Raw genomic sequence first — 16,302 nt, 5'->3', positions numbered from 1 at the left:
TAGAAAATATTTTGTCAATCAGTCAGTGGTGCTGCCAAAAGGCAAACTCCCCTTCCTGTAAAAAACCTACAAGGTTCAGTGTGCAGGGCTGCATTAAGGTTTTTACAGACCAGGACTGGTACACCCAACATTTACCTGAATCAACACATTCTACATCCCTGCATTGCTGAAAATCACACAGAGAAGCCTTTATGAAATTCACAGCTAACGAAACATATTTACCCCACTCAGTTCCCCAAGCTGCTCTAGATCCCTTGGATCAGGCTCCTGGACCTAACAAATTTGTACCAGTAGAATTTCCAGGAAACAAAATCCCAGTGGAGACCAATCTTCAGTGATCACAAACTTTTTGCTTTTGCTCCCATTGCTGGTGAGCTTGTCCAAAAGCATTCCTTGCCCATACCATGCCCGGCCCAAACATGCCTGGCCAGTGCTGCTCCCAGCATCACACAGCTGGAGCAGAAGTTGCCTGCTTTGTGATTCCTCAGCTTAACATTCTGTTTTGGTTACATTCCAGTTTCTTGCATGACCGGAGAGCACTACTCCATGGACAAGATGTCATCAGCAGGTTTGAATGCTGGGAAGAAAAATGCATACAAAGCAACGAAAGTAGATCCTGATGAGGATTACTCCACCCCAGGTGCATTTGAATTGGAGCGACTCTTCTGGAAAGGATGCCCACAGTACACTCATGTCAATGAAGTCTGGCCCAATCTCTACATAGGAGATGAGTAAGTGTACATAGTACTGCTCTACATAGTGGACGAGTAAGTGTACATAGCACATCTCTTTTACATAGGAGATGACTAAGCTGCACTAAGTACAGCTCACCAACAGAGCATTGTGTTTCTTTCCTCCTCCTACTCATCCGTTAGTATTTAGCAATGATGATGTGGTTTGACAAGATACTGACAGATGCCAGAATCCAACACAGCAATCAGAGCCTCGGATAGCCCTCAGATATGGGCACACCATGTTGGTTGCTGCTGGTTCAGTAGAGTGCTGAATAAGTGTGGCAGGGTCTGCTGCTCAAGTCTCAGTAACAGGAGCAGTTGTGGCACTGGTGTAGGCTGCTGAGGTTGAAGCCAGTCATGATCTATTTTTAAATGTCTCATTGCAAGGAGTAATTTGTGAAATGCCAGAGTTACACTGACAGAACAGCACAACCTAGATGTGTTGACCACAGCTTAGGTTGGTTTAAACCTAAAACGTAATTCTTGAAAAGTGATTAAAGGGACAGCTCAACTCGCAGTGGTATTTCTGCATTTCCAAGCTTTTGCTTCTGTACATGGAATACTCTGCACTTCCAAATTGCTCAAGAGATTAAAACAAACAGAACCCTGTGGAAGGCAAAGCTTCAGATCAGACTAAGTGTGATTTGGAAACAAAACAAACCCACAAAGCAGACTTAGCTGTGCTGAGCACAGGACTAAACTAGAAACAGCCTATTCCAACAAGAAGATGACTGCTGCAAACCAGAGACATGCCATCAGAAAATCCCCTAACCCAAGCCCCTGAGCAGAGCAAGAGTGCTTTTCTTAGCCCTTAGGCATTACTGGTCTACTTCCCATTTTCCTCTACACCCTGTGCTAACTTGACGTTTATTTTACATCATTATTGTAAGGCACAAGCAGGAGCCCCACTGGCTCCAAAGTTCTCAATAATTTTTAAAAGGTCCTAAAATTCATCTCTTGCCAGCTTATAAAAGAGGAAAGATATACAGTCTTGAAAGTTACAAGACTCCTAATATCATCGACCGATTACTTCTGTGGCGCCAGAGGGAACAGAAAGACACATAATTTCTGTGCTCCCACTTTCAGAGACTTTTAGAGATTAAGCCATGAGAAGAGCTTGGCCAAATGACTCATGAACAAAGAAAAGCGGATTGAGTTGTCCTCTCTCCACCCTGTCCTATCCCTTTTGCTACATATTTCTAAGTCAAGATTCAGTGTAAAAAAGAGCCTCTTCTGGCACTTATTTCCTACTTCCTTGTTCAGAATCACCAGCAGAATTATTCTGAATTAAGCTGTTGGAAGAATTTCCTTATCTCTGTGATGAAGCTACAGCTCTGCCCTCTAGCAAAGAAATCGAGTAAGACGACAGGTATTTGGACAGTAGTCTCTGAGCCCAGGACAGCAGCCACTGACTCTTCCCTGTAATTGTTCCTGCAGCAGTGGTTTCTTAATTTAATAAATGTTGGAAGGTGTGACTCTGAATACAGTACACCAATACACCTGCACTTAGTACAAACTAACCAGAGGAACAGCAAAACCAAACCTCTTGAGAGTACTTCGAGCTATGCCCACTTACACTGGGCAATATATTTCTGCAGGGGACCAGTCTTAAGCCAGGAGGAAAAGCAATGGTGCTTCAAGAGGAAACAAGCTCCCAAAGTGACTGAGATGGAAGCATGAGAAGGCTAATGGAGAAGAAAAAAGATGTTAGGAGCAGATGGGGAGTTAACAGAAGTAAAACTTCACCAGAAAATGGGACTCCCTCGAAAGAGACCAATTAGTCAGCCAGATAGGGGCAAACTTGACATTCAGTAGCAGAAAACCCAAGACGATGACTGGTCTGCAGGCAAGATGCAGCTTTCATTACCAGAACTAAAATTTCTTTTGAAGCAGGCTAAGTCCAGACCTCTGTATCTGTCCTCAGCCAGCTCCACACCTTACTTCCAACCAACAGCTTTCTCCTTCAGTGTGGCAGGGGGGTTTGTATTAGTTTATTTTAAGATCATGCTGTAGCACTGGTTGCTGAAGAGCTGCCATGGAGACATGAACAGATGTTGGTTGCATTTGCATCCTTAGCCATGCTAAATTAAAGTTGATCTTGAAAGAATTTAGTGGAGCTCATCAACAAAATCAAGTGAACACACACATGCAGAGTTTATCTTCAGAGCCTTCACATCTGTGCTTCATTCCTGCCTCCTGCATTTACAAGGTTAACAGGACTTGTGACTGCTTATGGAAATGCTAATTAATTAACCTGACTACATAACCACATCTTCCTTCTAATGCAATACAGGCTATCAAGGAGCCCTATGAGGCCACTCAATCCTTTTGTTACAAGGCTTCACTGCAGATGTTGCCCAGAGGCAATGAAATCTCCATGAGCCTGTCAGACCCGGAATAATCAAAGCCTCAAAATATAACATGCTGTGTTCAGCTCCAATTGAAATTTTCCTCCAGCAAGTTCCAAGGACTTTTAAAGACCAGACACTGGAACTTGCAGGAGACAGCCCAGTGATATGAATAAAACAAGCTTTGCCAAAATCTTGATTCATCTGCTACGAGGATTAGTGCTTGCATATATCCTCCTCACACCTAAAGGCTGCCTAAGGGATTGAAAGCAGCTTTGTCTTGCTCCTTTCTTTCACTGGTCACTGGGTTACTTGCATGGGCAGTTTGATTGGCTAATCCCCAGTCTGCTTGGTTCACTGCAATCACATGGAAAATACCTCTGCTAGTTATGCAGCTTATAGTTTCTTCTTGCAACAGATCAGTTATTGCCTTGTTACCCTAGATATGATCATGGTTCCACTTTTCTGAATTTCAAAGAATATTTTAGCTGAAGACAAAGGCTACCTCAGATTTTATTTTCCTTTTAACCACCCTCTAGCTCTCATTAGGATATGAGGCCTGATCACAGTTACAGGTCTTTCTGTGTTCTCAAACTACTCCAGAGGAAAAGAAGTCTTCTGGAATCTACTTCCTTACAGGTTAAATTTGGAAAATAATTTTCTGGATATGCAGCTGAACTGAGTTTGTACTTCAAGAAAGCTATTGTCTGTGCTTGTCCCAATAGAGCCCCAGGGCTTAGGGTCTTGAGAACTAACACAGGTAAGATTCAACAAGATACACATCAATTCAAACTTACAGATTGAACTGTAGGATAATGAACATCTGTAAATAAACTTTAAATATAGGTAAATATAGGTAAAACTCCTCTCCTCTACCCTTTCTCCAGAAAAAGAATAAAGTAAGGCTTTTTCCAAGAGATTAAATAGAAAGACAATTTATACTAACGTAGAAGAAAACAGATGGGTAGAAAATAGTTGCCTCCTACTGTTTTACCATTATGAACTCTTAGGATCTACAGCAGTATTAATCATAAAAAAATAGAAGTGCATGCAAATTTAGATTATAAGAACTCTCTTGAGGACATAGTTTCAACCTTGTTAGTATGAAGATCTGCCAATTGCAACAGTAGTTTAACAATTCAGAAAATCAAATCTGTAACACTGGACTGTAAACTTCTTAAAGCAGCAATGATTTCCAAGACAAGTAAAAATTCCCCACATACCAACATCTCTCTCCATAGGTGATTCCTATCACTTGGCAAGTGACTGAAGTCAAGACCAGGATCTGACTGACTACATCACTTGATGTAGTCAGTCAGGCTTGATGCCTCTCTGCTGCATATGAAGCAGAGAGGTATTCCCTGTACCTAGGTTGCATCATTTACAAAAACAAACCCCACCACTTAGGACCAGAAGAAAATGTACTAAATCTTTTTTTTTTTACACAGATCCTCTTCAGTATTTTCAGTGGTACCTAAAAATTCTTCTAATTCACACTGAACAGGAGGTATCCACAGAAACGGAGCAACACCTCAGAAGGAAAAGGGGATACAGTGCTTCACTATCTCTAGACTCCCTCAGTGCTGGAGTTACCAAAGGAAATTGGGTCAGTACTATTGGAAATTCTCAACATCTCTCCTCAGGAGGGAGAACTGCCAGATTTTCTTAAGGAAGTGTCAGTATTGCCTATATTCAGGAAGCTTCTTTCTGACACTGACCATCTGGTAAATTATCATCCTGCATCAAGCTTTCCTTCAGCGCTAAAGAAAATGGAAAAGTTTGAGAGATGACTCCTCTTCTAGTAACATGTTGCCTCAGATTTCTTTGTGTTTTGTCAATCTGGGTCACGTCAATCTGTGGTTTTAACAGTCTATAGTGAAACATGTTTGCATTGCTCAAGCTTACGAGACTTTGCTGTACTTAGAGTTTACTAGCATACCAGTCATCTGGTTGACCAGTACCAGCTGTAAGGTGCTGACTTACCTGTCAAGGGAGCTGCTCTGCCACATCTTCATGAAGCATTTTGGAGGATTACTTCCCTTCCTTTAGAGGTACTTGGGTTTTCATCAGCAGCTGGCTTCTCTTCTCTTCATTAGCTGCTTTTAGTATACTTAACATTTCATGTGGAGGTGCAGGCTGCCATGCCTACAAGTTGTTTTTCCCTCTTTTCCAGCTACATTGGTTTGGGCAACTTCCTCATGAAAGCAGCTGGGACTAAAGCTTGTTAGGACAGTATTTTTGAACATAAGAGAAGGGATGTGGTACACTGGAGATGGCAACTTGAAAGGAAGGATTTTCCTTCGCATTACAACTACTTACACTGTTGCTTCCAGTTGCTTCCAGAAGGAGGGAGAGTTTGCTGTAGCACTTGCTTTTAATCCTGTGAATCTTAAGCTTTAAAACTGACAGCAGGCACAGTTAGTTTTGGACAAGCCCTTAACTTGCCCTTGCACAACGCGAGAGATGCAAATACTCTTTTGGGAACCATTTGAAAATGGATGACATTTTTGTCTGAAACAGTACCCCCTCTTAGTGAGGGTCTGTTATTATCAATATATCCCTACATGAAAGTGATTTATCTCAAGTTTTCGCCCTTTAGGTGGTATTCCCATATCAAAGTACTCCCCCTTGCCTCAGAACTTTAAAAACATGTTTATGAGTCCATCTGTCCTACAGTAAAGGCAGGGTCTGATTCAGCAAAGCACTGAGTTTTTACTTAACATGCTTTGCTATAGAGGGAAGGACTTCTGGGTATGCTTAACTATCAGCATATGTTTATGTGCTCCGAACTGAAGTACTGTTGAGTTTTTACACAGGACCAATCTGTCCAGTTCATCTCTTACTAAAGTAAATTTCACTGAAAATTTCACTGTTATCTCCCAGTGCCACACTTCACCTTCTCTGCACAGGAACATGTTCAAGGCAGACACTGGAGACCCCAGCTGCACCACATGAAAAGAAATCAAGCGCTAAGAGCACAGATGGTGGAGACATACAAAATGAAAACAATCACAAGAGTAGTCAAATGTTTAAGGCTTCACCTACACTGGCATTTGTAGCAAACCCTTCTTTACAACGGCTACTTAAAACTCAACCATTATCACAAAAATGTAAATATTAATTGCAATTTAGGAAACAGCAGGACCCAAACAGGGAAAAGAGGAACATTGTCAAGCTTGACTATTAAACTCTTTTAGTGAGCCAATTGTGAGGGAAAAAAATCTGTGTCATTTCTAGTTGAAAGTGAATTAGGAGTTATGACTCCTCCAGTAAGGTTTATGATTCATATATCCTTGAATGATCCTATGCTGTTAGTCACCTAAACCAGTTGGATATTAGCAGAAATTTATGCTTGATTTATTCCTTCCTTTCATCTAAAATACCAATACCTCAGACATAGTAAAAACTGCAAGGAAGACCAAAAGTATTCCCCCTTCCTTGGGACATAACCAGGAGCATGATGCATGGTGAAACACAAAAAATTTAGGCTCTAGTAAAAGTAAACAGATAACAAGGGATGCTTCCACAACACTAGATTCAGCTGAGGCTGGAAAGAAAGCCAGTCCTTTGCACAAACCTGGAGTTCACTGATGGCTAAAGCCATTCCAAGCAAACACATCAAGGGGCACAGTAACATTTCCATTTACAGGCATATGGGTTCCTCTATGAAGACTTAACAGCCTGCTCCTTGCTCTCTTTTAACTGGCAATCAACATACTGCAGACCCAGCATGACCTCAAGTTTAACTGCCTATATTATAACAGCATCAGAGTCTCAGCACAGTCTCTGCCCAGTAATATTTGTGATCAAAGAACAAGATAAAAAGCTGATGAGTGAAAAAGCAGACAAACCTGGGCCCATATGACAAGTGGTGGTCCACCTGGGCTGTTTATCTAGCTTTGGGGTAAAGATTTTACCAGAAAAAAAATGAAGAAATTTTTGAAAGGACAGTAGAGGTATCTTCTATGAAAACATAATTATCAAGTGCAAGACTGGGGTGATAGGAGAAAGAACATAACTGCCTTCTAATCTCCGTATCAAGTTTGAAATTAAGCATTCTTGGCTCCTGAAAAAGAGGAAGCGTCACTTCAGATTTCTTCACAAGATGCAGATCCTAAAGCCCAAGGCAGGCACTTCTTGCAGTCCAGTGAACCCTGTTTTGTATTGCACAGTAACTATTTCATCAGATCTGTACACAATACTATGTATTAGAAATCTTAGGAAAAGCTTTCCAGAGATCACATTGTCCAGAGTATCTAATGGAAAAAAGGTACCAACATCCACTTTACAGATTTCATGCAACAGCTCAGCCTGCAGATGCACAAGCCACATACCTACCCTCAGGACGTACATCGACCCTGTTCCACTTGGCCAACGCAATCATTTTGGGTCTCTGTTCAATTGACAGGTTCTACAACACCTACACACCGCATTGAGTACCTATTCCAGTGAAAGTGTGGAGATCTTCACAGATTTGAATGCTCAACACTGAGCACTCATTTCCTGGAAGCTTTCTAAATTGGCAACATCCATAGAAAGAAGAAAATGTGCATCCGTATTGCATAGATAAGAATTATACTGGGCAAGGCAACATTCAGCCCAAAAGGGTATTGCTGAATCTGTTTACGTATCAAGTGCAACTAAAAACGGGATGATGTTTTATATTCAGCCTTTCCAAACCATTGAGGAAAAGAGTAAATGTTCTTGACTGCCAGAAACAGTGAAGCAGACAGCTTAAGTATTTCCTTGATACACCTATAATTTACTTAAAAAAGAAAAATTAGATATTTCACTTGAGTATTTACAATGGGCTTTTTGCAACAGCATTCAAGGTTGATCCACTGCTGATTCCATTTTTAGCCCACGCCGCATAAAACAGAGGGAACTACAAGAGTAACAATATGCATATTCCTTAACTCGAGCAGGACAAGGGAAAACAATGGCTAATGCAAATTGTGATGCAAAATGAACACCCAACTGCCCTGCCTTTAATTGGTTAAATAAAAAGGAGGAGGATTAATTCCATCCCAGCCCCAAAATGCACAGTATGCAGATACAGGCAAGACTGGGAGATGGAGGGGGAAATTCACAGGTACTTGGCTAGACTGAGGTGATTGCTCAGTTAAAGAAAAGATGGTAGCCCTTCTTTCTGAATACCGATTGAAACACTGGTGCCTCTGAACACTTGAAAATTAGATCCTTCCACACAGAACAAGACTGTAAGTGCAACCACCAGAAACAAATGCATTAGTTTCACCCACTGTGTCAAAAGGCAATCCCCTGAGAACCTAATCAAGGAAATGGAAAACTGTGTTTCAGAGGAATGTAAGCGTCAAATGTTAATGACTGTCATGCAACCTATTGTTTGACACTGCCCTTGCTGAGAACAATTTCATTACATAATTCAAATGCTGTTTATTAGCCTGAGCAGTGCTTGCAGAAGCTAACATCTGGTAGTATCCACAGTCCATCAGAAACTTTGTTTTTTCACTGACCCTAACTACACTGCAGTCCTACTTACTATTCAGGATGTAGGTCTCCAACTGCAGGGGTTCTAGTTGAGCACAGATCTCTGACCTGAAACCATCAGTCTTTCATGGTTTGTTGGATACATGCTTTGGGCCAACCCGATGAATGGAAAACATATTTTCTCTATCCCAGCATCAGGGAGGTAAAATAAAATAAGACAATTTGAAAGCACAACCTGTAGTTCACCTTAAGCACATCAAAACTAAGAGAAGTAGTTATTCATGCACCTTTACTCTTTTTTTTACTGGCCATCCATATAGTCCAGAACTGAAGTGCCTTTGCTGGCAAAGTGTATACAGTATGTACAGTTTTAAGAGAATCCAAAGGCACAAATCTCCTTAAAGAAGGAAGAATAAAAAGCTTTCTAGGTCAATCACTGCAACAAGAATATGAAAGGAATGACTGCACATTAATTAACCTGAGGTGGAGGTAGCAAGTCACAGCACTAGCAGCAAGATGCTGGTTCTTCTCTGTCCTCCAGAGTTGACTGAGCTTAGGCAGGCATCACCACATTATCTGGAGTTTTTATTTACTTTTAAAACCACTGCATAGTGGACATTACTTCATGACAACAATGGCAGTAGGGTCAAGACATTATCATTCCTGTCCACAAAATAATTTCTGCAGGAAGGAGTATCTACTCAGAACAGCCAGTTACCATGAGCTTTAACTAGATAAGAGTGAACATAGGTAAGACCTTCAGTATCTATATCCCAGTTAAATGCCCTAATAACTGTTCAAAGGGGGATTTTAACTCTGACAGAGGCTGGGAAGGCAAAGTCAACACCAAGCTATTCTGAGCTGTCACCACTAGAATTATGAGGCACAACAGGTAGCACACCGCAACGTCCTGTGTGGCAGTAGCTGCATTTACACACTGAAATGTTCAGGGGACATTATGGAGAGAGGTACTCCTGGTTGGAAAAAGCTGTTTCACATCATGCACTAATTCATTTATGGCAGCAGTAGTTATGTGAAAACATTAACAGAATAAAACCTATGCAATTTTTTTTGGGGAAAAGGCTCAATAGTCCTCCTAGGCACTAATGATACTTGACAGCTTTTCCTGAACAAAACTTACCAAAACTAAAAGCTTTCTGTAATGGAACAAAAAGGTTTTTACATGCCTAGCTACAAACTGCACTTCTTGAATAATTTCAAGACTGCTGGCAAGCACTTGAGTGGGTTTAAAACACAAGAATCTAGGATTTCCTTACCTATCTGACTCCCCTTACCTAAGGCAAGAAAGGAAAAAAATCGAGTATTAGGATAAATGCAAGAATTTCAGCTTTCACTGAAGGCTAATATCCAATTTCTGTATCTAGTTCTTTTTGCTTTAGTCCTCTGGTTTAACCAAACACTACAGTAAAAGGAAACCTGGAAGGAAGCTGTGACCACAAAAGGGTGATATTTAGAATGATTTTTATTTTTAAAAACAGAATTAGAGAAAAAACTAAGTAACTTCTTTTAGGGACAAAGAGCTTCTTTTTGAATCCTAAGTATCTTACTACTCACGTATCACTCACTCTAATTAGTTCTGCAATATCTATTGATAGAACAGAAGGGGAAAGCAGCATTCCTGGATCCTGTTTCAGGTTCTGCCACTGATTTATGACTTTAAATAATTCATTCTATTACTTTCTGTATCTCAAGTTTCTTCTTGTATAAGATGGATAGAAGCCAGTATTTCCTACATTACAAAGACATCAGGAAAATAAATTCATTTTTAAGGTGCTCTAAGGACCTGGGAGAGATAGTTATGAACTCCAGAAGTATCATTCACTCTAAATGACAGTATCTTAAGATCTTTACAAGGGTAAATGATGCATTTTTGAAGCATTATCAGTTCCATTAACATTCAGAACATAACAAATCAGATTTTTTTTTCCTGGCTTGCTGGGTAAGCAGGTTCTTCACTTACATGATAGCTCTTGTTTTAACAGGAAAACTGCACTAGATCGCTACAGCCTTCAGAAGGCAGGCTTCACCCATATCCTCAATGCGGCCCATGGTCAGCGGAACGTGGACACAGGACCAGAATATTATCATGACATGGCTGTGGAGTACCATGGAGTGGAAGCAGATGATCTCCCCACTTTCCAGCTCAGCCAGTTCTTTTACTCAGCTTCTAAATTCATCGATAATGCACTTCGGGATGAAAGAAGTAAGGATGATGCTGAATATGGTTAAAAACAGTACAGTATTTACTCCATCTGATTATAAGCATAGTTCCAATGCATTTAACCTTGTGGGAAGGAAACAAGTCCAAGTTTAACACAGAATATAAAACTAGTAGCAGAAAACTAGATTAAGAGAAGGTAGTGATGTAAACAAGGACCTTTCTCACTGCAGAACTAGTACCAGCCCCAGAGCTTCTTACCAAGCACTTTGATAAAGCCCACATCAGAGCTTGCATTATCTCCCGACAGGAGATTTCTTGCCTGTGAAGAAAGGTACTTGGCATTTCAAAAAATTCTGTCTGAAGCACTGCCTTTGGGAAGCAGTGGACAACTGACATGCATCTGGGGTCTAGTGACCTCCACAGCTGAAAGCCAGAGGTCAGTATCAGACTAGAGTAGCTGAAATAAGAAATGCAGACTTCCTCACTCCCATCACCCTCCTGTTCCTGCAGTTTTCTCTGCTGCACTGGGGCAAAGAAATAAGCACAAAGGAAGCAGCAAAGGCTAGAACCCCCACCCCCTCACCCCAATCTTGCATCCCAATAAACACTTGGGCAGGGAAGGGTAGGATGGGGAGGAAGGGGAAGTATTAATGCTTTTGTTTCAAAACTGTGTCAAAGTCCAGCAGGTTCTGAGATAGTTATCATGCACCAATCCAGCACTGAAACATAAAGCTAAATCAAAGAGTGACTGGATGAACTTCCTCGAAACAAAAAATCTTCATTGAAGTAGATACTACAAATAGCAGCAATTTCTGCAGCTGTGCACTCCCTGCAACATTCATGTTTTTGTTTTTCAAACAAGACAGGATCTTTTCTGATAAAGATCAATAAAATAAGGAATTACTGTAATACTCATGAAGAAAAAGAGCAAGCTCTTAACTTTCTCATGAGGGAAAAGTACAAAACATGTACATCTCCAATCCCAGCCAAAGATATGCACCTATGCATGGCCCACAATGACAGTAGCTTCCCACTACACATTTACACAACAGAATGACTCCAGAAGCTAAACTGAAGAGTAGACTTATGTCTCTCACAGGAGAAAAGCTTATAGGCAAGTAACTAGTGCTCTCCTCCAAGAGCTACATGCATTATTTGTGAATGCACATCGAGTGTACAAAGGTGCTCTGTATTTCGAGGGCCTAATGGAAAGGACTATTTGTATCTTCCTGACAAATACCATCCATATTCCTTAACGGGTTTTTATGCTAAGTAACCAAGTAACGATCCCCCAACATGGGATTTCAGTATAAGGTGCTAAATAGTTCTTATCAGTAACACAATTACACTCCTTTGCTACTCTGCATCAGAACTGAGCAAACACAGAGAGGGAAAAGTGCAACAAGAAAAGCTTACACATTTGTGACCAGAATGCATGTCCTAATGAATCTGCTTTGACTGTATCACATTGCTGGGGGAGCAACCTTCCGCCAGCCAAGTGGTCGAATTCATTGAATAGATGTCATCATACAATGCTTTTGCTGGGAAGATGCTCAACAGTCAGTGTTGTTGGAACAACTTTTCCCGCAGATGAAGAAGCCTCTATCTTTCTGCAACAGGCCAGAAAGCTTAGCAATTCAGATGCCGTCAAAATACAGTCCTAACACATTAATTCTGACCTAACCTTCAAAATCTTTGTGATGATGAAGAAACTCCCTGATCAAAGCAGTATTTGCAGAGTTTAAACATAGGCAGATGGACTTGTATCTGAACTGCTTTCAATGTTCTTAAGAGTAGTTTTAGAGGCAAACTCAAAAGTGTTCACAATTATGCATGCTATTATTCAGCTGTGCATAAAGATTTCCAAACCCATACAATTCAGACCACAGGACAGCTTAAAATTTGTGTCAGTGAGGCCTGATTAACCCAAACATAAGTTGTTATTCTAAGAGGTTTTTTACTACTATTATGCCACAGATATAATACTCATTCCCTTGGGGCCTTAATTCCTCAGAAAGTGAACTAGAGGGGAATAACTTTCTTTGCATGTGAAAATGTCATGGGAGAACATACACTGAAGATAGATGTAAAAAAAGCAGCATGAGAAGAAACACGAGAGACAGACACAAAGACTCAAGGCATCTGACCAAACACCTCAGCAGTCATCACTCCATCTGACTCCAGAGAGCGCTGCATCTAGACAGATTTTCAAGGAACACAAGCCCCAGTCAAGTGACCAAAATAGCTCAGGGACCTGTCACCACTCAGAAGACCTCTGGTTCTGTGCACTGGTATTCTATATTCAGCCATACCTTGAAGGATGTAACTGTGAGAATCAAAGAGAGCAAGAGTGGATTCCATCCTGGAAAAGGAAGATTCAGACTGGTTCTTACATCAGAACTGATAGGTACAAAAGGGATAGAAGGGACGCAGCTCTGCAGGTTAGTACCAGCATTTTGCTGTAATAAGCAGTCAGATCTTAAAATATTCACACAGAAGAAAGGACAGACTTCATTTTCCTACAAGCAGGGGGCATTTCAGCATTGTACAGCCATTTTTTACCTTTGTTAACAATATAAAACTGTACATTTTCTCCTAGATCCCCTGCATTTGCCACCCACACAAAGGAAAGCCTTCCTTGTCCTATCATGTATTTATCACCTCAACAGTAACCCATTTACAAGGTGGGAAGCTCTAAAGAGAAGCATGAAGGGCTGAACAAATGAGAGTTTTTATCCGTTTCAAATATTTGCAGTAATAATAGAAGGGATTAACATTTTCCAGGAGAGGAAGAGGCATTTTTAGTTATCAGAGAGACTGGAATTTTGCCAAGATGCCTCTAAGACTATCTGCTGGGATTAGGATGCTGACTGTAACCATTTATCCTCTAGTGTTGGCAGCTCTTGATGCATCCATTGCAGACCAATGCTGCTTGTGCCAAGACATCCTTTTGTGCCTGGAAGCAAAGGAGTTAATCAGCAGTAGTGATGGCTTTGCACCCAACACTTCTCACTAGGCATAGCTGACAGAGATAAACTATTATTGGCCCTGTGAGGAGGTATTTTTTTCCTGTGGCAATTCAGCTTAGCAGGGTGTTAGAGAGAGTGCTCCAAATCCACTTCCTTCAGCAGTTCAACCCTTTGTGAGACCCCCTCAAGGGCTTTGAGTAATTTTTGGAAATCTTTTGAAGTTTTTCAAAACCTGTTAATCAAACATGAAAACACGTGAAACCTCCACCTCCCCCAGACAAAGTAAATTGGGAAGGTTCCACTTTGGCTTACATCCTTGCCAGTACCTGAAACCATAGACTTTCTGCCTCTGGAAGTCCAAAGTTAAACCAAACAATGTCACAAAGCTAAATCTTGAGGCACATTTATTCAGACATCAAAACTACTAGCAGAGATCCTGCATTCACAGTATTACACAAGACAAGCTACTACTGCCAGGAGATGATCATATTAAAGACTCAGAGGGGCGATGGTGAAATGCTACTTTCACTCAATATAACAGGGTGACTAGCCAGATTTTTAAAGAAGCTTTATTAAGACTTAAGAAGTGGTTTCTTTCTATCCCCCTTGTTATATGCCTAGTAACTTCCATGGCCCTTCTTATCCTCTGCCCTCAAAAACACTACTGAGCCTTAAGAAAGCCTTGTTAGCTATATTTTACAGATGAAGTATTTGGGCATTAAGTGATGTAACCTAGATCCTGAAGGACATTACTGTCAAAACCACAAAATATTATCAGTTTTGGTTAGCTTTTGTGTCTAGCTTGTAAAACTGAGGAAGGCACCTCCGCACACCCCATTTATCCTCATGGAGGGACTGTCTGATAGCACACCAAACCCTCTCACACCACTGTGCTTTGATCATTATGTCCAAACACAGATTTACTTAACATGTCACTTGTGAGGCATATGAAGTTAGGTTGCAGTGGGGCTTGCTAATGTTACTTAACACAAGGCTGCAGCCCCCGGGCCTTCTCTGCAACCTGGTATAGGATGAAATGGCTAATCTCCAATGTAGATGGTGTTCAGTTACTACAGCAAGATTTACAGCCTCAGTTTCCCCACCTGTAAAAACATGGGTCTTACAAAAATGTGGGTAAGGATAGTCAAGCCACCAAAGAGAGCAGGGGCACCACAGACACCTTCACTGTCAAAAAAGGGAATTACTCAGTGTCATCTCTGCATCATTTCTCTTTGTTTCCACAGACAAGGTTCTGGTTCACTGTGCTATGGGTCGCAGCCGGTCAGCTACACTGGTCTTGGCTTACCTGATGATTTACAAGAATATGACAATAGTGGATGCCATTGAGCAAGTGTCAAGACACCGATGCATTCTGCCAAACCGGGGTTTCTTGAAGCAGCTGAGAGAACTGGACATAGCGTTGACACTGCAGAGGAGGAACACCAAAAACAGTCTACCATCTGATGATGATAACAGCACCACAATCTAGTATTGTTGCTGGCAGGGTTGTGCTGAAAAAGAAACTCCATAAAAATTAACTGTAGTTAATTACAGTCACAAGAACCATTTGCTATTTGGAAGGAAAACCAAAGTAATTTCAAATACTGGATAAGAAAGAAGGGAAGCCAAATTTTAAACCCATCTTTTTAGAATGTTTAAGCCTTAGAAGAATTCTTTTATTACATCAACAAATTTTACCCTCTGTGAAAAAGTTTTTGCAGCACAAAAGCAGCACAACTTCAAAAATACGGTCTTCTAGCTGAGTACTCCCAAGATCCTGGTACTAACTTCAGCACATGGTCTTTATAAGCATGGAGCAAGTCATGCCTGAAGAAATTTTTCAGGAAATACACCAACATGGTGGCACCAAAACCGAATTCTTTAGTCCCAAAGTCCTGTGAAGTATTTCACAGGACTCTGCCTTTTTGTGCTGTTCCCTGGCATCTCCATTTCTTTTTCACAGTAATAATCTAATGCAGCACAGCATTTTAAAGAGCCTCCAGATGAGGATCAACTACTTGGACTTCTCAACAGACTTTGCAGCAGACCATGCAAACCAGAAACAAAGCAAGACCCTTTAAAAAGTCAGATGCATATACAGCTACAACAGACAATTCAAGGAGATATGTATACATGACATTCCAGCAGTTTCAGTTTTAACTTGGTTCTCCTAAATGCTTTAACGGCCTGAATTTTAAAGGTCCTACACACACAGCATCCAAGTGAATTTACAAGACCACAAAAAAAACAAAAGACTGAGAAAATTATGTGATTTGTTTTCCTGCACTTGGAAAAATCTAACAGAGCAATAAGCAAGAAAAACAGAATGGCCTTTACATTAAAAAGAGAAAGCTCCGCACTGAACACATGCAGCCCTAATGTCCTTCTTTTGGCCAAGACCTAACTATCCCTAAAGAATCATGGATTATAACCAGTTCCAACAAAATTTTAGTTTTGATTAAAAAGAGACACATATAAGGCCTTTGGGAATATAAAAAAAATAGAATATCTCACAGTGCCCTGATTAACCAGAAGCTGCGCTTCCAGACACCACTGTTTGTATTTACTGCTACTGATAATGTTTTCTCCTATCTCAGCTT

At 40.8% G+C, this 16,302-nt stretch overlaps 1 protein-coding gene across 1 annotated transcript; it reads left to right on the top strand.

Annotated features, from left to right (window-relative positions):
* Positions 1-546: 546 nt before the first annotated feature.
* On the top strand, positions 547-15,234 carry DUSP29 (dual specificity phosphatase 29). The gene is made up of 3 exons (XM_005152671.2): positions 547-731; positions 10,555-10,775; positions 14,947-15,234. Exons 1-3 carry the CDS (start codon positions 547-549, stop codon positions 15,189-15,191), a joined length of 651 nt encoding a protein of 216 aa, XP_005152728.2. The 3' UTR covers positions 15,192-15,234.
* Positions 15,235-16,302: the final 1,068 nt, after the last annotated feature.

The sequence above is a fragment of the Melopsittacus undulatus genome, chromosome 8, assembly GCF_012275295.1.
Source record: "Melopsittacus undulatus isolate bMelUnd1 chromosome 8, bMelUnd1.mat.Z, whole genome shotgun sequence".
Taxonomy (NCBI): Eukaryota; Metazoa; Chordata; class Aves; order Psittaciformes; family Psittaculidae; genus Melopsittacus; species Melopsittacus undulatus.
Note: the sequence above shows the minus strand (reverse complement) of the source record. Positions and strands in the feature narration are given on the sequence as shown.

Bases quoted from the DNA above. Each gene is read 5' to 3' on its own strand.
- DUSP29 (XM_005152671.2), top strand. From the start codon at position 547: ATGGACAAGATGTCATCAGCAGGTTTGAATGCTGGGAAGAAAAATGCA. The intron at 732-10,554 runs GTAAGTGTACAT...TTGTTTTAACAG, and splicing joins AATCTCTACATAGGAGATGA to GAAAACTGCACTAGATCGCT. The intron at 10,776-14,946 runs GTAAGGATGATG...TTGTTTCCACAG, and splicing joins TGCACTTCGGGATGAAAGAA to ACAAGGTTCTGGTTCACTGT.